At 42.7% G+C, this 20,975-nt stretch overlaps 1 protein-coding gene across 1 annotated transcript in view; it reads left to right on the plus strand.

Annotated features, from left to right (window-relative positions):
• Positions 1 to 20,975, plus strand: part of kiaa1109 (KIAA1109 ortholog) — a 61,882-nt gene that overhangs the window by 22,810 nt on the left and 18,097 nt on the right. The window contains exons 36-63 of the mRNA XM_070921108.1: positions 225 to 425; positions 548 to 759; positions 1,634 to 1,785; positions 2,683 to 2,833; positions 3,006 to 3,158; positions 3,400 to 3,640; positions 3,886 to 4,034; positions 5,048 to 5,279; positions 5,838 to 5,996; positions 7,929 to 8,113; positions 8,418 to 8,593; positions 8,736 to 9,330; positions 10,203 to 10,401; positions 10,736 to 10,999; positions 11,385 to 11,478; positions 12,834 to 12,884; positions 13,509 to 13,715; positions 14,353 to 14,588; positions 14,893 to 15,137; positions 15,272 to 15,377; positions 15,908 to 16,005; positions 16,121 to 16,309; positions 16,483 to 16,651; positions 16,893 to 17,104; positions 18,295 to 18,378; positions 19,247 to 19,445; positions 19,775 to 19,834; positions 20,014 to 20,240. Coding sequence (XP_070777209.1) covers positions 225 to 425; positions 548 to 759; positions 1,634 to 1,785; positions 2,683 to 2,833; positions 3,006 to 3,158; positions 3,400 to 3,640; positions 3,886 to 4,034; positions 5,048 to 5,279; positions 5,838 to 5,996; positions 7,929 to 8,113; positions 8,418 to 8,593; positions 8,736 to 9,330; positions 10,203 to 10,401; positions 10,736 to 10,999; positions 11,385 to 11,478; positions 12,834 to 12,884; positions 13,509 to 13,715; positions 14,353 to 14,588; positions 14,893 to 15,137; positions 15,272 to 15,377; positions 15,908 to 16,005; positions 16,121 to 16,309; positions 16,483 to 16,651; positions 16,893 to 17,104; positions 18,295 to 18,378; positions 19,247 to 19,445; positions 19,775 to 19,834; positions 20,014 to 20,240 — 5,246 coding nt within the window. The remainder of the gene's footprint in view (positions 1 to 224; positions 426 to 547; positions 760 to 1,633; positions 1,786 to 2,682; positions 2,834 to 3,005; positions 3,159 to 3,399; positions 3,641 to 3,885; positions 4,035 to 5,047; positions 5,280 to 5,837; positions 5,997 to 7,928; positions 8,114 to 8,417; positions 8,594 to 8,735; positions 9,331 to 10,202; positions 10,402 to 10,735; positions 11,000 to 11,384; positions 11,479 to 12,833; positions 12,885 to 13,508; positions 13,716 to 14,352; positions 14,589 to 14,892; positions 15,138 to 15,271; positions 15,378 to 15,907; positions 16,006 to 16,120; positions 16,310 to 16,482; positions 16,652 to 16,892; positions 17,105 to 18,294; positions 18,379 to 19,246; positions 19,446 to 19,774; positions 19,835 to 20,013; positions 20,241 to 20,975) is intronic.

Genomic DNA, 20,975 nt, shown 5'->3' on the forward strand with positions numbered 1-20,975 from the left:
ATTTTTTGATATAGTTCACTGACCTTTAACATGACCTACAACCACTTAATATGCTGTATGAATTGTCCCTACGCGCAGAGCAAACAGTAACAAGCAAAAGTATTTAGACCCTTTGACTCCAAAGTTATTTTGAAATGCTCCTTTTTCAGATTTCTTTGTTCTCCCCATGCACCTTTGCCATTGTCATTTTCTAACAGTTGCGTTGTTTCTTCTCCTTTTCGTAGACATTGGCACATGTGCCATCACAGCAATCCCCTTTGAGAAGTCCAAAGTGCTGTTTGGCCTGGAGGAACTGGAGGAGTTTTCACTGGTGGATGAAACCGACGCCCAGGGCACAGCAGGCGATCTCAACCGCTCCACATCTTCTCTTGAGAAATGGGGCTGGATCATGTTTGAATGTGGCATCGAGAACCTCACGGTCAAAGGTAAAACATCCCAAACTGCTCTGAGCAGCAGTCATCACTTACATTAGTATGAAACAATGATGAGTTGTATCAAGAAGGAGTTTGTGTACAGATTTGTGAATGTGCGACACTTTGTGTTGCAGGGGGCCGTCAGTCAGGAGCCATTCTTTACAATGCATTTGGTGTGATGGGACGCTCCGACACTGGAGGGAAGACGGGTATGTCTAAGTCCAATGGTTCGACCGGCTCTCAGACGGGCAGCGGGTACAGCACTGACGTCTCTGATGACAACCTGCCACATGATGCTATCAGCCCGGCCTCTGATGTCAATGAACACTCGGATTCAGACGACCAGGTGACATACTGACGAATGCTCACTATGCTATTGTGAAGGGGCTTAAAAAATGCATCACTCCCTACGATCTTTTTTTGCTCAGGTTCAGAAAACTAGGTATGAACCAACATAAACTCTGCTTTAACTCTGCCTTAATCTTAAACTCTGCAGTATTTACTTCACAAGTTTAGTTGATAACTGAATTTTTACCATGGCTTTTGAGTGTGACGGTGCGTTGCAGTCCTCTTTTATCAGATTTTCTTGAGGTCGACAAACACATGAAAGCCTTTTAGCTCTGCTGACACTGACCTCAAACTTTCACTTACGTGAGGACAAAGTTAATTCTCTTTAAGCCGATTTCCTCTTCATTTTATCTGTTTTAGCTCCTAAATGTCACAGAAAGGGCAGAAGGATTTGAACTTGTTATCAGAGAATCAAAGCTCTACTACACTGATCTGAAACAAAATGTATGTGCAACCTGTCTCAGTTTAAGATTGTGGATTATTCATCAGTTTTTTTCTTAATTTTCTGTGCTCCTATGTTTTCATTTTGCCTACAGCCAGTCTTTGATTCTGATTTGAGTAATTGTCTTGCTCACACAAATTAGCTCATTAAGACGGGTTCAGATGTGTATCAAAAAATGACATTGGTAATTTGAGATAATCAGGTTGAGCCTGATCAGAGAGAGAAGAAAGAGATTAAAGTCATCAAACTAGGAAAGATCCACTCTGATTTTGAAAATGAAAGATGATGGCAGGTCAAAGCTGTGACCAGGCTGAAAGTGAAGTGTTGTGGCTCCAGTCACAGAGGAAGGCGGGAAATCTATTCCAAAGCTGCAAAACTGGAACCCAGCAGGCAGCCTCACCTGTTAACCCTGCTCTCTTGTGTTGTGAAGGATGAAGGGGTGGAGTCAGACGACCTGAAGAAAGACCTCCCCCTCATGCCCCCGCCTCCTGACTCCAGCAGTATGAAGCTGACCATCAGGGAGATCTGGTTCAGTTTTGCTGCTCCCACTAACGTGCGTTCGCCTTCACAGGCCATCTCCAGGTACGACACCACTGACTTAAATGGACTTCTGTACAGAAATGCTGTCACATAATTACAGTAAGTCCATGATTTGTGCTTAAAGTACACAAATAGGTAAATGTATAGTTAAATTACACAAATAGGTAAATGTATAGTTGCGTATTTCCCATAAATGTGGCCATTGTGACGGCTACGGATCGTGCTAACTTTGCACTCGCCACCTACATTGTAGAGATTCAGGGAAATGAGGACTCACGCAAAACAATGTATATTGGGGGAAAGCTACATGAGCCTCCTGCAGCTTTCCAGATAAACAAGACTTTAACATGAATGATTTCAAATGCTTGTCTCTGAGTCCGACACAGAAAGTAGCCCCCTGTAATAGTTATTACGGCTAACTGCATAGGGATCTAGGGCACATTTATGGGAAATAAGCCAGGTTGAAATAAACTGTAATTCTGTAAAGCAACCACATTTCACTGCCATCTGGTGCTTTTAGCATCAGTGGTGTGAAGGCAATATAATGTGATAAGTACAATATTATCTGTTAGAGAGGGTTTTTTATGAGAATCCTCTCTTGTGTGCCCCTGGCAACAGTTGTCAACTTTGCTGCTGATGCAGACCTGTCGGCTTCACAGGGCATCAAACTGATCAAACTGTCAGCTACGTTCTGAGTTTTGAGTTTTATTATAACTCACCAAACCAAAGTGTGCCGTGTACCTGGCAACAAAAATCAGGTCTTAGCCATTGTGAAATAAGACATGTCAAAGGTGGTTGACATTGTGATGGTTCATGTTATAGCCAATAGCATCTTATCTTAAACTGGAGAAAAACAAGTATCAATGTGTTTTAGGATATATCGACGAATAGTTAGTCCTATTATAAAGTGAGTCCTCTGATTCTCTGTTGTGTTCACAGGCAGTTGAACCTGCTCAGCACAGCCACGCCTGCCATTGGAGCCTGGTTGGTTCCCATCGACCAACTCAAATCTTCTCTGCGCAAACTGGACATGGAGGGCACACTGCGTGTGTGTGCTGTTATGGGCTGCATCATGACAGAAGCTCTTGAGGTCCGCAGTACATCTGTAGACACAAAAATGTCCAGTATCCTCTGATTGTGTCAATGAATTTGCATTTTATCAAACCAGCTTTTTTTTAATCAGCTTGTAAATGTAAAGGAGTAGTTTTACTTGATTTTATTTCCACTAGTTTTAAACTTTCCTTTTTGTCTTTCCCCCACAGAAAAAGAGTATCCACATCCCCATCCGGAGCAAGTACAACCGTGTGACTAAACGAGCTCGCTACCTGCATGAGAATCCCTCCTGTATGCTTTGTAACATCCTTCACCGCTATCTGCAGCAGGCTGACTACTCTGTCATAGAGGAGGCCACCATGGTGAGTGCGAGAACTCCGAATCTCTTCTTTTCCATTGCATCACTTTTAGGAAACTGTCTGACTTGAATGTATAGTTAAATGGCTGCTAAAACTGATATGTTATAACTTCTCATTTGGACAAAAAACAACCGCCAATAATTTTAAGTGGTCTTAAGTGCTCTTGGCTCCTCTTCACTGTTTTAATGAATCCCTTACCAGTGGCACTAATCCAGTTCTTTCCCTCTTCTCCTTTCCATCCCAGAATGATGGGGTTCCAGCCCTTGTGACTCTGAAGAAGGGTCTGGTTGCTCTGGCCAGGCAGTGGATGAAATTTATTGTGGTAACTCAAGGCTTCAAAGCTATTGGTCTGATGAGGCCCAACCAGCTCACCAAACCCAAGGAGCCTCAGCAGAGCTTGGGTGAGACCATCTTGGGCCTGGATAACGGTGCTGCACTGCAGAGTGACACCAGCGCCGATGGAGCTGAATTTGAATTTGACGCAGGTGGGAACTTACAGCTTTCAGAGTGCTAATATTATTTTTGACCCACCCATCTGTTACCACAGATGGACTGTGAAACTCCTGACCTCTGCTTCTCAGTGTTTTTGCACAAAAATAAATAGACTGTTATCACCTGTTGGCAGAAAAGAGATGTAGACATAAATGACATAGTGTGAATCTTCAGATTTGACTTTCAGAGCAGTCATATGGTTTTTCTAGGAGTTTTATTTTATGTCATTATTGTGAAGCCACAGTGAGTGAACACACCATGCTGCTGGAGGGAGCATGCAGTCGCCCCCCGCCCAAAGAAGCAAACTCTGGTCCTGTCAGCGGAGTGGAGATCATGAGGAAACTGTCCAAGTCCCATACACACAACGAGTCTGCACTCAGGATAAAGGTACTTTGAGAATTAGCGTGCCTTTTTGTGTTCTAGTTATCTTTTGTAAATCCATACTGAGTTGCATGAGATTGTACAGGTTTACCTAATAAATGCAATGTTTACATGCGCATACACATTTCTGAGGCTGCACCTTCCATTCTTTAAATTATTGATTAATCTGCCGTTTTTTTTTTTTTAATTGTTTGTCTATAAAATGTCAGCGAACAATGAAAAATGCCCATCATGAGTCCCTAGGGCCCATGGTGATGTCTTCAAATGTCTTGTTTTATCTGATCAACTCTACAAAACCCAAAGATGTTCAGTTTCCTGACAAAAAAAACATATTAGACAAATATTCACATTTGAGAATCTACAGACCATGCCCAAAATGGCAAAAATAAAATCCAAAAATGGTATAGTTGAAATGATTAGTTGATTAATCGATTAGTCAATCCACAGGAAATTAATCTGAAACAATTTTGATATAATGATTCAAAGTTTTTAAGCAAAAATGGCAAAAATTCAGTGGCTCCAGCTCCTCAGATGTGAATATTTGGACGAGCACAATGAAGACCTTGTATAGCTTAAATGAGAAAATAGTCAGATTTGTTGACAATGAGATACATTAATCATTAGTTGCAGCCCTGAAAATTACTGCTAATGTGAATGTTTTGGAGTACTTTGAAGGAAAGTGACATTTCACAGCAGGTGTTGCTGTCCTGACTGTGGTGTGAAGGTGATTCCACTGTTGGAAATCTACTGTTGGAGTGTCCTCTTTCTCTGCCAAATTAAACTGTAACATGTGTTTGTACCAGCTCAGGGTCTGTTACCTCGACTTTGGACTATTTCCACAATGGATCGTGGCCGTCACAGCTACATTTCACTGTGATTGTACCTTATATGATTACATGTGACAAATAAGCGTGATTGATTGATGTATCACGTTCATCTTTGATATATAAAAAGCCACAGGCGGTGGTAATGTGTGAACATGACCTCCTCTCAGTAATCTGTACATTTGTCACACCCAGGGCTCCCATCCATACCAGTCGCTGAGCTACACCAGTGGTGACACAGCGGCTGACTCACCCGCCCACGTGAGCCGTGCAGGCATTCCAGCCAAGGACAGCCCCAGGAAGGAGAGCCTCCTGAGCAATCTGACAGGCAGCTTTCGGAGCCTGCACAACCTGCTGGAGGGCATGCCCCAGAGGAACGAACCGTCTGCTGCCACTGCAGCCAAGACCAGCTCCCTCACTCGCACAGGTACTCATGCCCGGGCCATTTGTGTCTCTCTGGTGCTAACTACAGTATACAACAACAGAGTACAGTGTTTTACTTGATTATTATTACAACATGTAAAAGTGTACTTGTCATTTTTGCTGCAAGGCTGACCTCTACCGTTCAGTAGTGTGAATATAGTAAGATACCAAAATAGATTCACAGCTTGAGCTATTTACTGTGTTTCACTCTTAACGTTAAGCAACCCCTGCTGATATCACCTAGCTTCATGAAAGAAAGTGCTGCAAAAACTTGAATGTAGGTATCAACCAGAAAGTGTAAAAAGAAAAGCATTGTCTCTACATGTTACGTTTCTTCATTGTGGTAAAAGACCATGACTGTGTGTGTGAGAGCTTGGAAATTGTACAAACCCTTTCTTTGTCATGACTTTTATAATCCTCTAAATTGAATGTACATTAACCACAGGTCCCTCTGTGATGCAAGATGAAAGTTGTCCGTGGACAGCAGTCAGTATCTGGATTTGGTCTTGTAGTCAGTTCCGTGATGTAATGTGTTCTCTATCTCTTTCTTCTGGGGCTTCAGGAAACAGCTTAGGGACTGACATGCTGACCGAGCACCCGCTGCTGTCGGAGCCCTCCTCCGTCAGCTTTTACAACTGGATGTCCAACGCTGTGGGCAACAGGACGGGGGCTGTCCAGGACTCCCCGGTTAACCGCTCCCAGCACAACAGCCTGCAGACAGGTCAGACACCGTGGACCACCGTGGTTTGCCTTTGAGTTTTTTCTACATGTCAAATCCTCTTTGTATATTTATTAAAAATCTCATTTTTATTCAGAAAATCCCCTAATATTTGGATGAGGGTTCTAGTTCATTAATATAAACTAATTTCTGTGGAACTTTGAGGGCAAATGATGCTATTTTCTTTTCTATTATTAAATGTTTTGTTATAATGCTGTTAGAAATTATGCTAATCGTTAACACATTCATGCTTCTCCTCGTACAGTAGCAGCTGAGGAATTCAGTGAAATGTCCGTATAATGTTGCTGTTTTACTAGACCCACTGGATTCTCCTGGCAACCACTACCAGTACCAACCACTGCCAACAGTTAACAGTTCAGAAGGAGGTCAGGGATTGTTGCTCAGTGTTGTGCTGGTGGTGTTGGTGAACTAATGAATTAGCTTGCAGTTGGTTAGTTAGTAATAGTCACATAGAACTCTGTGTCAGTCTGTCCCATAGGAAAACCTGGAAACAGGTATGTTGTAAGACAAGATACCTTCATTCATGCTGGAGGGAAATGTATTCATTGCACCAACAAAAAGTTAGATATCAATTCAACAATTAATACTGTATATTGTTGATTAAAGCATGCATCGTTTTTTTTTGCAATTATAGCATACAGTATATCCAAATATTCTGAAAAATGATACAAACAGTGCATTGCTGTCTGTCACTGGGTTTTTTTCACACTCACGCTGGGGGCGCAAAAGTCAGAAATTCTCAAATCCTACACATAGTGCTTTTAAAGAATAAGTCCATTTTTATTTGTGGGTAGATTGTAACATTGTCTTACCTGAGTGCCATATGAATGATTTTTACCCCTCAGAGCAATGCATGCCTATTTAGATGAGATGTCAAAGCAGTTTGAGCAAACAATCTAAACCTCAGCAAATAGCTTTTAAATTAGAATGCACTTTTTACACCTTTACACCGCTACCAGTACAGATACCTCACGTTGGGTTATTTGCCTATATTGTGTCCAACACCAGGGCTTTTTTCTATCATCAGTTTTCAAATCTGTATACCTCATAGGTTATTAGTGGTCATCTAATACAGCAGCCTGTTGACATGTCATTAAACATGTGCGTAAACGTGTGTAATGGTATAAAATATGTTTGATATGAGAAGAGTCAAGTGGTAGCGTATTAGACTCTCTAGAATCCCTTGTATCTGTGCTACAGGCCTGTAGCGGTGCCGCTGTGATGGATAGATAAAGTCATGTTGTTTCCTCACTGTTGCCTTCCTGCCAAACATTCTGTGAGAACTAGAGCATATTAGTGGAGTTTAGCGACCTGAGATTCTGTTCATCCATCACAGCGCTGCTCTTTCTCACCCTGTGTACTCCCACTCATCTTCTGAGTTACAAACAGCTGCACAGCTACGTTTCTTTCACCCTCCCTCAATAGCAGTTTAATATTTGGAATCACCCACTTGGATCAGAGCCCCTCTGATTGTGTGGGCACAATTAAATGTGTGAAAGGCTGGATTTGTGCCCAAGACGATCAGCTTTGTCGTTATCCACTCACCCAGGTGTCAGTCAATGACAGCACAGCAAATTAGCAGGAGCAGTTCCTCACAAACCAATGAAGTGAATGTGATGCGGCTGCTTAGAGTTCCACATTGTGCATAACACTCCCTGTAATGTGATTGTTGCCTTCCATTTAATTCCCTCTAACATCTTCATTATGAGGAGCTGGAGTGGTTTCACCCTACAGCACTCTGCTCACTCACTGCTGCTTATACGTACATGTCACTGTACCATCCTGCCACTGAGCTGCTCCTCTGCTCACATGATCTGGTGTCAATGTGTTGTGCAAGAAAACACAACAGTAGCTCCTAAGGCTTGCCCGGTCTCACAACACATGTGTCCCAAACCTCTCTTCCACACCCTTCAGGCGGGACGTGTAACCTGCCCACAATCCCCTCGGCGTCAGACTTCAACACAGTGCTGTCCAGCGACCAGAACACCCTGGACGGGACCCACTCCCAGCACTCCCAGCATAGCACCAGCCAGGACGACATGGCCGACATTGAAGAGGGCAACCAGTGTCCAGCTGCTGTTCAACTGGCCGATGCTCAGGTGCTGTGAATGCATCTGCATTTCTTTGTCCTTTGTTCAGTTATTGTGCTTTCTGTCTAAACTTTCACCAGGCAGGTAATTAACACGATGTCTGCAGCTCTTTAATCTTGAAAAATTGGTTTTAAATGGGGTTCTTATTTGTGCTGATAGTGTGGAAAGCTTTGAAGTCCTTCGTCTTGATTCATGTTTGTCTTCATTCCATATGGAGGTGCTGGAAGTTCTATCTGAAGGCTCATAGTTCACCTATCAGCTCTGCAAAAACCTGTCTTCATTTTGTGCCTTGATATCTTTTTTCCACCCTCAGGTTGTTTTCAAGCCTTTGCTGAGCTACACAGGCATCCAGGCCCAAGACACCACTCCTCTTAGCTACAAGATGTATTTTGGAGAGCATCTGTCTTTTTCTGGCAACCTAGAGTGTCTGAGAGCGGACATCGTCGACTCCGACACCTCCAAAGAGCGGAAGAACAAGAGGTCCAGAAGGTAAAATGAATCTTAATCATAACGTATGAATGATACAACAATACAAAATGAATTCCTTACTTGTTAATGTGTTTTAATGTGGTATTCATTCTTAACGGAAGCATAGACTAGTCTGCTAAATAGTCCCTCCCTCCATCTTTAGACAAGGCATGGTGAACCTCCCTCCGCTGGAGTTCAAGCCAGCTCTGCTGATTGAGACATTCAGCCTGAACGCAGTGGTGATGGAGAAGTCGACCAGCGCTCCGCAGGGCCCCACCGCAGCTCCACTGTCCTTCCACGACCTCAACCGCCGCCACTTCAACACGTTCCACTGCGATTTCACGACAGCCTGCCAAGCCATCAGCCAGCGCGTGGACATGGCCCTGGTGCGCCTCATCCACCAGTTCAGCACCATGATCGACGACATCAAGGCCACGCAGACCGACATCAAGCTGAGCCGCTACACTGCCGGCTCGGCCTCCCCAACACCCACCTTTAAGGTCCGGCCGTACCGCCACTTCAGGTCCTCCGACTTTAGCCGCAGCTCCCGGGGCAGCCTCAACGGTGCGGGGCGCAGCGGAACCCAAACCCTAAAGAGCAAGAGAGGGGTGGGTGGAGGGGGAGGAGCAAGTGGCGGGGGTGCAGGTGTCACTGGGGGTTTGCCTCCTAATGGGCCTCCATCCGGCATGGACACGCTGGGGAGAAGGGAGCCCCGAGGACGCAGCTCCGTTGGACGTTCAGAGCGACGCACCTCTAAGGTAACTATAATCAAGATAGACACAAAGGTCAAAATCATAGTGGTTCCAATGATTACATAGAACTTTTCAGTGAAATCACATTGCTAAGCCACAGCCTGAGTTCATAGTGAATGTGCAGATCGGCAAATGCTGCAACAGGACACAAACCTGGAACCCATTCAGAATGTTTATTTGAAAAGGAAAGATTTCCCAGTTTCAACACCCAAAGCAGGCCATTGCAAAGTCTAGGCCTTTTTTAATCTACAACTTAGTACTGCCTGAGGACTTAAGTTAAGATCTGGCTCAAATTGTGTTAAAAAGTCTCGATTATTCCTTAGTGGCACACCTGCCCAGACCTTTACATACGATCTGTAAAATCACAGCACTTTTCATTTTCCACACACAAACCCTAGAGGGAGCCAGTATGTAATAGACATTTCACAGAATGAGCATCATTCTCTAAACCACAGGCAAAACATGACAACTGGTAGAATCTTCTCTGCAAGTGTTTTTTTTTTGTCTTGACAGTTTTGCTTCAAACTTGAAGAAGCTAAGCATTTTTTGAAGTGAAGGGGTTCTTATAAAGGTAAAAGATGTGTCAGAGACTCTTGACAGACTTCCACAGATATAATCTAAACCAGGGCTCTCTCTCCAGAAATGACTTTCCTGTATACTGAAGCTATGTCACGAGTAGCTGTTGACATAATACAGATCTCATCGCCTGTTACTGTCATGACAGCGTACAGACTCATATCATAACTGTTAAAGTAAACAGTTGGGCAATGAAAGAAGAAATAAGTTGGCCAGGCTGTTTATTTCCCCTTCAGCCCCGTGATGCATATTGTGACATTTCTATTTGTTTCATAATGTGGAATATTGTGTAACGTCCTCAGGTGTCGAGGAAGGGCTCACGTGACGTGGCAGACCACATGGCCATCCAGATGGACGACTCAGACTCCATCACTGTGTCGGAGCAGAGCGAGCCATCAGCAGAATGTTGGCAGAACATGTACAAGCTGCTCAACTTCTACTCCCTCATCTCTGATCCCACTGGAATCCTGGAGAAAAGCTCCCCAGAGAACTGCCTTTCAGGTGGGACTCCAGCATCCAGCGTCATCCTTTTCCTAATATGCATTTGCAATTTCCCACCCATGCATTTCCTTTCTGCTTTACTTTGCACTCGTACCTTTTAAGATGTGCTTTTGACTTCTCTCCCCTTCCTTCTTCTCCACCTGCCCCCTTTGATCTGCATTTGAAACCTCACTGTTACATCTCACTTCCCTCCTGAACTGAACTACAGCTCTTTGTGTTTTATGACCACTTTGTTCATCAGACTCTCAAATCACTTTATTATACATTGCTCATGTTTTTGTGATTTTCATTTGTATTTATACTGCGTACCTTACACACTCTCTCTTTTCTGCAGAAGGTGGACGTCGGCCCTCAGAGCCGCTCTGTAAAGTGATCTTTGAGAACGAGCAGCAGGACCCCACCACTCCCAACAAGCCCCCGGGCGCAGGCGGGCGGCGGCGGAGCCTGGTGAGCTCCGAGCCCCAGCACGTCACGCTCATAGTGTTCGGCATTGGCATGGTGAACCGCACCCACCTAGAGGCCGATATTGGCGGGCTGACCATGGAGGCCGAGCTGAAGAAGATCCATGGAAGCTTCACCCTGAAGGAGAAGATGAAAGGTGTGGCCGAGATCCATGTGAATGGGAATGAGTTTGTTATTGTGTACCATTAGCTTTTAACTTGGTTGGCCACTTCTAGCAAACTGGTTGCCTGTGCACTGACCTCAAAAAAATCAAGTTGGTGGTAGTAAAGGCCTGACAAGCATCAAAGCCAGTCTAGGTAAATGGTAAATGAATAATGATAACATTTGCAGTCTTTGGCCTGAAACTTGAACTATTTGAAATTCTATTTAAGATGTAAAGTTTCAAAGTCTTGTGTCTTGATAAAATGACTGATTCCAGACACAAAATATATTTCATTTCATGTGTGCAAAAACAGGTCCTTAGTTGGTAAAAGCTTGTTCTGGTTGATCTAATCCTTCTATTTATGGTCGTGTGTCCTCAGATATCCTGCACCAGAAAATGACCGAGACGTGTGCGTCGGCTCACATAGGAGGGGTAAACATTGTTCTACTGGAGGGCATAACACCTGACATCCAGTACGTAAACGTTCTCTTTAACTTCTGCTAATTAGGGAAGTGATTAATAATGATTTTTTTTCAAAATAAGAATTTTAAATATGAAGGTTTTAATGTCTCATCTTGAAAGCAATTCTTAGAAAAAGGAGGGATGTGTAATTATGCTTTGAATAGCGTATAGAGTGTATTGATCCTAACCCTCGCTGGATGAGGATTGATGGTTGTTGATTGCTGTTTGTAGTTTGAAATTGGTAAAGAATTTGTTTTTAAATGTTTAATTATAACTTTTTTGCTGTTTGAATCAATGGCCTTTTATTTTCTGTGTTAACCAAGAGAACAACTGTTTGCTTTTAACTGTGGTCTCAAAGATTTATACGTCTCGGCTCATACGTGTTACAACTTGGCCAAAACTGTTATTTATTTAAGATACTTAAAGACATCAAATTAGTGTGTGAAGTCAAAGAAGAATAACAAGAACACAGCAGCAGAACTCGCATATGGATGATTTAATGTCGAGCACATTTGTCATTTTAGTTTAAACTAAGAAGGAGGTGCAGTGTTCTACGAGAGCCAATTACCGACTTGTTTCCCGCCAGGTAATTTGAACAGCAGTTTTTGTTTTCTACAGCAAGCAATTTCCTCAAAACATAACCACCCTAATCAGGTTACAAGCCTGGTAGTCGCGCATTCAGACGGGCTGATGTCTCTCAGTTTATAACTTATACAGCTGCTTCAATAAGAACCTTTTTTTTCATGTCGTTCTATTAAACAGGTGCTCCTGCTGTGAGAATAAAACTGGGACTTAATCCTGTTTTTATACTGTAAGCTTGAATTTGAACATGCCAGACAACCTGGCACTTCATAGTTGTTGTATGTAAGTAAGAATGATTGCAACGCCACTCCACATATTTTCCTACTCGCCTGTGTGATTCAGGTGGCCGCAGTGTGCACACAAAGGACATTGATGAAACGATCAACAACAGGTTCCAGCACAAATGTCTTGGGGTCACAGTTAAAGCATGGTGTCCGTCATATTAGCAGATTGTCCGCAGTTGTTTTGAGATATTTTCTTCCAGGTGCAATTTCCCTGATAACATTAAATGTAATGTAATGTAATGTTATCATTGTTGGCTTACTTTATTCTAGTTTTGAACCACTCTATTAGTCCAGAGTCATAAACTTCTATCTAAAACAAAAACAAATGACCCTCAGAGCTGACCACATCTTCACTTTATGTGGCTCCTCAATCTGGTCAATGAAAAACTGTGTTTTCACCGTGCAGTGTCTCAGAACTGTTTCACACTTTCTTCTGCTCTTCTTTCTTTTTCTTTTTTTGTTGTACATTCCTTGGCTTTCTCTCCCAACTACTTGCATAGACTGGAGGATTTCCCAACATCTCCCACCAGCACAGCTAAACAAGAGTTTCTGTATGTTATTGCTACCATTTAGGGCTCACATGCATTAAGAAATCAAATCAATCACACCTGCCCTGATTGCCCATCCTTCATTTGTCTGAGTCACCTGTCACCCATGTGTCTTTCCAGTGGACAGTTTCTCAGGATTCTCCTTGTTAACTGTCTGTGTGTATGAAGCCACTTTAAAGGGTTACCGTTCCTGTTGAATTTATGAAGGCAGAAAGTTGGCTGGTTTTATTTTTCATTCTTGACGGTTCTCTTAATATTATCAATCTGACAAAATTCTGAAATATCTTTTTCTGATGTTTCAGCATTCAATTTCATAAGAATGTAGAAAATGTTGTATTTGCTACAAGCGTTTTTCTGCATAAGAGATCTTGCGTTCGGCTGCCATAGTGTACAAATCATTACCTTATTCATTCATAGTGGAACATGTGTCACTGTCATGATTGCTCATTCTACCTGTTCCCAGAAAACTGAATGCTGTCCTGAATCTGCATGGTGTTTCACTGTTTGATGTCCTCTCAGTAATTTCACTTCAATTGAACATCCATTCAAATGTCCACTTCACCTGGGAAAAAAAAAAGAAATCCAATTTCCGTCCTGATGCTCATTCCAGTTCACTCTGTGTTTCAGAACGGTGGTCAAATGCAACATCGCCAAGTCCCAGGCCTTGTACAGCGCCCAGCGAGGACTGAAGACCAACAATGCGGCTGTCTTTAAAGTGGGGGCCATCATGATCAACATCCCCCAGCACCCGGCTACTTTGCACAGCATGATGGTCCGCAGCTCCCACCAGCTCTCCAAACAAATCTCTGACCTCATCCGCCAGCCCTCCAATGCGTAGGCTTCATTTATCTTAAATTCCTTTTTATAGTCTCATTTATAGCATTTAAATGTAATGAGAAACTGACTGTAAAATGTTTTACACTTGTAACTATATTTAAAGCCCTGAATGAATCCATCATGCAACACCTAATGTTATTAGATTGTAATCTAAACTTCTAAATCCTCATAAGAAGTCTTTCATGTACATAAGATACAGGTTACTTCAGCATATCCACACTTTTGCTAGTTAACTGCTTTCAAAGCCAGTGTGTGGTCTGTTTCCATGGTAATTTTCTGAATTATGTTAATATATTTATAGAGTTGTAGGTGTGCTGAGGATATTAAACAACCTTTCTATAATTTGATGTTCACAGGAATATGAGCCAGTATCTGCAAAGCTCTCCATACGAACACACAACTAAATCAAAGCAGTGGTAGCACTTTTTTGTGTGTACTTCCGAACAGTTCACCCCACACATTTGGGACTGATGTAATGGCAAATCTTAGTCACCAGATGCCAAATCCAGTCCAGGTATTAGCATAGCCACACAGTTACTTGATAGAGCACAACCTTGACATAGACAAGTCGAGACCTTTGTAGATAATCAGCCAATCGTGAGTAAATATTTTGGGTTTTTTTCTCCCCTTACAGTCAACCTCCTAATAGGGAGGACACCCCTACCCCGCAACCCTCTGACAAAGCGTCCAGCATCAATCAGACCCCCGTAGAAGCCAATGAGTTCCCCCAGCTTCCTGAAGGCCTGGAGAAGAAGCCCATCGTCCTCAAGTTCAGCGCCATGATGGACGGCATCACCATCGGGGCTGCGCTGCTGCCCTCACTGAAAGCGGAGTACAAAATGGGACGCATGAAGAGCCATGGCATGACAGGTGAGTGTGTGTGTGTGTGTGCGTGTGAGAGAGAGGAGATGCGGCATTGATTTCCATGTTGATGTAAACTAATTACAGAACAGAGCTTCTTTATCTGAAAGATTCCTTCTACATGTCCTGTGTGAAAAGACAGATTTCACATCAGATGTTTTCCTCACGGTTCTTAAAAATTCATTTTATTCAAAAAACTGAATGCAAAAAATAATTACCTTGTATTTCTGGTGTTAATGTCAGCCTTGAGGCATGCCCAGTCCCTGCAAAATGTAAGTAATGATAATTCTTTTTTCCCCCTCACTCGGTTTAGGGGCACAAACCAGTTTCACCTTTGAGTTGCCAAGCCACAAGCTTTGCTTCCAGTCAAAAGTGTCCCCAGTGGACATGTCCACCATGCCTCCATCAGCCAGCCTCACCCTGCCTCCGGTCACCATGTCAGGAGAGTACATCATGGAGGAGCACGAGAGCCACTCAGACCAGGGCTGGGCACCTGACGACTTACCAGCAAAGCAAGGGAACTACCTCCAGGGCAACTACCTGCGCTGTGTAGCCGAGGTAAGAGGCTCCTGGGGGGGGCTTCACATTTGTACACCAGGATGATGCTGTGAAAGCTAATTAGCAACCAAGATGGGTTAACGGAGTGGCCTATGTTGATTTTAACTTGCTATTGTGTCTTCTCTGATGTGCAGATTGGTTCATTTGAGCACAACCTGACCACAGATCTACTCAACCACCTGGTCTTCCTGCAGAAGGTTTTCATGAAGGAGGTCAACGAGGTCATCCAGAAGGTCTCAGGTACTGTACCAAAACACCAACACACACTTTTACATAAATATATTACATAAACTTACACATACGCATCTGCGAAAACTATATCCTTTCCTTTGCTGCTGTAATGGCCCAGTTTTCCTCTCAGATCAATAAAGTTAATCTAATCTTAAACATCTGGCTGTTCCCCACAGTACTCTGAAGCCTACAGCTACTACTTGAGTCATTGAAATAAAATCATTTTTTCGCACCAAACAATGCCCAAGGCACTGGCACAAATCCAGTCATGCTGATTTCCACAGCATTATCGATAGTAATTTGTTTAACTTGCTAAGCTTGATCGATGCCATTGCCCCAACAGAGGGAGAACTGGGAGTTATATGCCATTTTAGGGTAAAGAATAATGAGAATGGGGTATTGCTATTCGCATCAGAGGGGAGTCTTTAAATGTAGTTGCGCACAGACAGCATAATCCCGCTATATCGCACGTTATCTAGCATTTCACAACAGTCCGTGTGAACTTGTAAGGTTGACTTGCATACTCTCTCTGCGTGCAGGAGGCGAACAACCCATCCCGCTGTGGAACGAGCACGACACCTCGACAGATGCAGACAAGCCGAAAATCCTGCTTTATTCCCTCAGCCTCATGTTCAAGGTACCTCATGTTCAGTTTCTCTCAGCATGGAAATCCATAATAATAACAATAACATCTGTCACACTGGCCGAAGTTAAGCTTGAGTTTTCCCTGAATTGCGTTGTCTTGTTCACAGGGAATCCAGATGACAGCCACCACTCCTTCTATGCGAGCTGTACGCTTCGAGACGGGCCTCATCGAGCTGGAGCTGTCCAACAGGATCCAGTGCAAGGCTCAGCCTGGAGGCAGCAGCAGTTACCTTAAACTGTTTGGCAAATGTCAAGTAGATCTCAACCTGGCTCTTGGACAGATAGTCAAGCACCAGGTACAGATCCGCCTCATACTGGTGAAATGACTTGGCTTTAAGATTGTGAGAGTTCCCAGCTTACAGTAACTTCCACAATAAAGTCACAATCATACAGAATCCAAACTTTTTAATAAGCTTTGTTCTTCTTGTGCTTGATTATACCTGACGCCCTTTCTCCCTTCTCTTTACAGGTGTATGAAGAAGCTGGCTCAGACTTCCACCAGGTGGCGTACTTCCGGACTCGGATCGGTCTGCGGAATGCTCTGCAGGAGGAGATCAGCGGCTCCTCAGACAAGGAGGCCGTTCTCATCACGCTCAACAGGCCAATCGTTTTCGCCCAGCCGGTGGCATTTGACCGAGGTTCAGTTTACTTTTTCTCTGCATCACATCCGATATCAAACTTGTTGTGGTCAGTTATTTTTGTTGTGTGGGAAGAAAGTTGTAACCAAAAGAAGGAAGGGCTCGCTGATGGAATTGCACCTGATTTTCACACACAACAAAAATCAACCATCGATGTCTCTAAATCTGACGTGGCTTGTTTCTGGATCTAATTTTAACTTCTTTTTTTAACTTCTCTACCTGCCTGTGTGCCCTCCTGCAGCTGTGCTCTTCTGGCTGAATTACAAGGCGGCGTATGACAATTGGAACGAGCAGCGCTTGGCCCTCAACAAGGACATCCATATGGCCACCAAAGAGGTGGTGGATAAGCTGCCAGGCATCCAGCAGACCTCAGCCCAGGCCTTCAGCACCCTCTTCTTGCAACTGACTGTCAACGACCTGGGCATCTGCCTACCCATCACCAACACGTCCCAGGTAATCTGCTCTGCTAATATTGTAGAACTGTAACATTTCTACCTTTTAACTCCTGGATGTAGATGTTTGAGTTCATACATAGTAGTTTCTTATTATATGAACAATACCAGGTTAGCAATCTGTTGGCTTCAAGGTAATTCAGTTTAAAACTTCACATTTACATATGTGTTTTCATGTTTCATGCAAATACTGTAATGGGAGAGCTAAAAGTTCTTGAACATCTTTGATTGGCATTCAAATACCATGGTTCAAGTTTTAGCAGTGTTTCACCGTGCTTTACCAATGTGTTATATTTAGAAAATGAAATGCACTCTCTTTTAAAAGCGAGTTGTTTTTAGTGTTGTCTGTAGTTTATTTTAAAACGCAAGGGCTTTTATCAGGAATCTAACTCTAAAGAAGAGTAAAGCACACAGGAATAACTTTTGGGCTTCTTTTGTCCAATCGTTAATTCACACCTCCCCCTCTTTAAAAAGCAAACAACTTACTGTACCAGTGTTCATGACATTCATTTTGCTTTTTATTAACAGTCATAAAAACACTGTTTTTTTTTCTTAATTTTCATAAAAGAACAAATCCTCTATTCTCAGTTTCAATATCAGTGTTTCCCCTACCTAAGCCGTTTGCAGACTGTCCATTAATCTGCCCCAGCACACACCTTCATTCCCCTCAACAACCTCTATAATGTACACTTTTAATGCAAAGCCACCACTGATACGATACACAACTATAACACAGGTATGTGCAGGCTGGCCTGTATTGAAATAGCAACACATATTGATTTTACTGTACAATAGAGTTAGTTAAGAGAAAAATGTTTTTTCATGTTTGTTTGTTTTTTGTCCGCATAAATCCATCCAGAAGACGTACACTAGTAGAATACAATGTCATCAGACTTTGTTAGACTGCATCCAATGCAGAGTGTTTTGCCAAATAATGTATTATTATTATTATTATTATTGTTTTTAAAATGTTTATTTATATGTAAAAAAAAAATCTGAATTACCTGCTAACATTGGAAATGTTATTAATGTTTTTGGTGTTTTTTACATGAGCACCCCTACGCACCAATAGAAACCTTTAGGGGAAACACTGGATATTAATGAATGGTCCATATCAGTTGTCTTGTTATACTTACAGCATGTCCACGGAGACAAGATATACCAGCTGTTATGTCACACTTATTTCCATAGAGAGGACAAGTACCAGTTACGGAGGGCATCAACTCTGAAGCTGGGGCCAGCACATCAGTAGGCCGGCATAAAAATGCACGAAAAGTAACCTACAATTTATTACATCTCTTGTGATGGCTTGTTGTGGGACAATGACTTACTGTGATCAATGCTCTTCCATGCCACAAGTACACTGCATCACAAGTGCTCTTTTTGTTTATAAAATGGCAGGTCACATCACTTAGTAACAATCAAATTTCCTCCACAAAAGCTGGCATAACAACTAATGAAGCTTGAGCTGGTGTCTGAGGTGTTTGGGGTGTGTAGTTACTTCATACTAAAAAAGAGGTTATGCCAGTTGCTGTCCAGAGTATTGCTTATCTGTTGCTAAAATGGAAAAAAGGACATTTTTCAGGCTAATCTTTCGGAGACTGCCATGACATTATACAACATTTCATACACAATACTAGATCTAATGACACAGTGCAGTGGTGCACACAGCAGGCTCTGTCTACTCTTGTGAGACAAAACATGTGGGCCTTTGGAAATGGCCCAGATTCCTGCAGTAATTGCTCCAAAATGGCGGTCTGATTTTGATACACGTCATAATAATAGATAATTGGTTAGTTAAGAGGTACAACATACTCTTACCTGCCTTCACTTATAACTGGGATGATTATCAGACCCCTATTTGAGGACCAATTCCTGCGATGAAACTCAAGCTAACAAACTGAAAAGCCTGGTACCATTTCACTCATACAGGGTCTTGATCAGAAGTAATCTGTTTTTTATTTAAAATCACATGAAAATTGATCCTAATTTTATGTAACTGACAAAGTGGATATACAGTTCTGTAGATTGAAGTGTTACCAGCTAATTCTGCTTTTTCCGAACACATGGAAGTGGGTTCTTTTTCCATGTACTTCCCCCTCACTCAAGGCCTGGGTAACCCCTCTCCTCGCCCCTCTGCCAGGCCAACCACAGCATAGACTTTGACACCGGCTCAGCCATGGTCCTGACCATTGAGAGCACACTGATCACCGCCTGCTCCTCCGAGTCCCTGGTAAGCAAAGGCCACTTCAAGAATTTCTGCATCCGCTTTGCCGAGGGCTTCGAAACCTCCTGGGACGACTGGAAGCCTGAAATCAGAGGGGATATGGTCATGAATGCTTGTGAGTGATGCATTGTGTTTAAGTTTGAATTTTGTCACATATATGGTTCATTTTGCTTCACTTTTATCACATTTTAATAAATGTCAAAAGCAGTGAGAAATTCAGTGAGAAAGGAAAATATAGAATGATTTTTTATATTAAAGTGTTGCAAATAGCATTTTTAAACCCAAATACTTAATTAAAGATGAAGTCTCAGATACAGACAGGCCTGTCATCATGTGATTAATGACCTGACTTCAGTAGGTACAAACAGAATTCTTATGTGAATTTCTGTGCACGCAGCTCCTCTGAAATACTGTTGCCTGTGTGTCTGTGTGGTCTGTATATAGGTGTAGTCCCTGATGGTACATATGAAGTGTGTTCCAGGACTACAGGGCAACCCTCTGCAGGCAAGTTCTTTTAACTAAGCTCTGGTCCATAAAAAATAGATCACACCCTCAAGCTGCAAAATAAGCAGGAGACAACTGTCTGAAATTTTATTTTTACATTAATTTCATCCATATCCTCTGCTGTTCTTTCTTTCCTCTCCCTCCTGGCTTCCTCTTCCTCCTTCTCAAACAAAAAACAGAGAGCAGTAGTGCTGGTACCTGGACTCTGAATGTGCTTTGGAAAATGTGTGGTATCGATGTTCACATGGATCCCAACATCGGCAAGCGCCTCAATGCGCTGGGCAACACACTGACGTCGCTGACGGGCGAGGAGGACGTGGACGACATCGCTGACCTGAACTCCGTCAACATGGCGGACCTTTCAGATGAGGACGAAACCGACACCATGTCACCTACCGTCCACATGGTCAGTCAGTAATGGGTTCATGTACATCCCAGCTCTTTACTTGGGCTATTGTATAAGTGATACACTATTTCCACCACAGCTAGATTTAGCCAATTCTTTTGTCATTTAAATATCACTTTCAAATGAGCTGTGATGACACATTGTAATGTTAAAAAGAAATGTAGATCAGATGTTCTGCGTTTTGACTCCAATTAGGAAGTTCCCAGAAGAACTCTATAAACTCATTTTCTCTAGACATTTTCTTTTGGAAGTTATAAAAGAAAAAACACATAAGCAGTGAACTTCAACTTACTACTGATTGTTGTCTCGAGTTAAAGGAATAGTTTGACATTTTGGGGAATACGCTTACTTGCCTTCTTGGTGATGGTTAGATGGAAAGATCGATACCACTCTCATATATGTTAAATATAAGGCTACAGCCCGTTAGCTTAGCTTAGCACAAAGGCTGGAACAAGGGGAAACAGCTTGCCTGGCTTTGTCTGAAGATAACAAAATCCACCTACCAGCACCTTTTTATGGGGTTTTATGGGGTGTAGTTATGTGCGAAAGTCTTTGCTGGTTGCTTGGCAACCTCACAAATACGACAAGAATCCATGAGGTCACTGCGTCTGGCCAAGAAATAGTCCGGCACATAACCCCACGTAAAACCACAAATTGTAATTTTGGTTTGGTTTTTGTACAGATTAAACAAACAAGTGTTAGTATGTGAGCTCTAGCGGATCTAATATGTGGATT

This window comes from Enoplosus armatus, chromosome 15 (genome assembly GCF_043641665.1).
Source record: "Enoplosus armatus isolate fEnoArm2 chromosome 15, fEnoArm2.hap1, whole genome shotgun sequence".
In the NCBI taxonomy this organism is placed as follows: Eukaryota; Metazoa; Chordata; class Actinopteri; order Centrarchiformes; family Enoplosidae; genus Enoplosus; species Enoplosus armatus.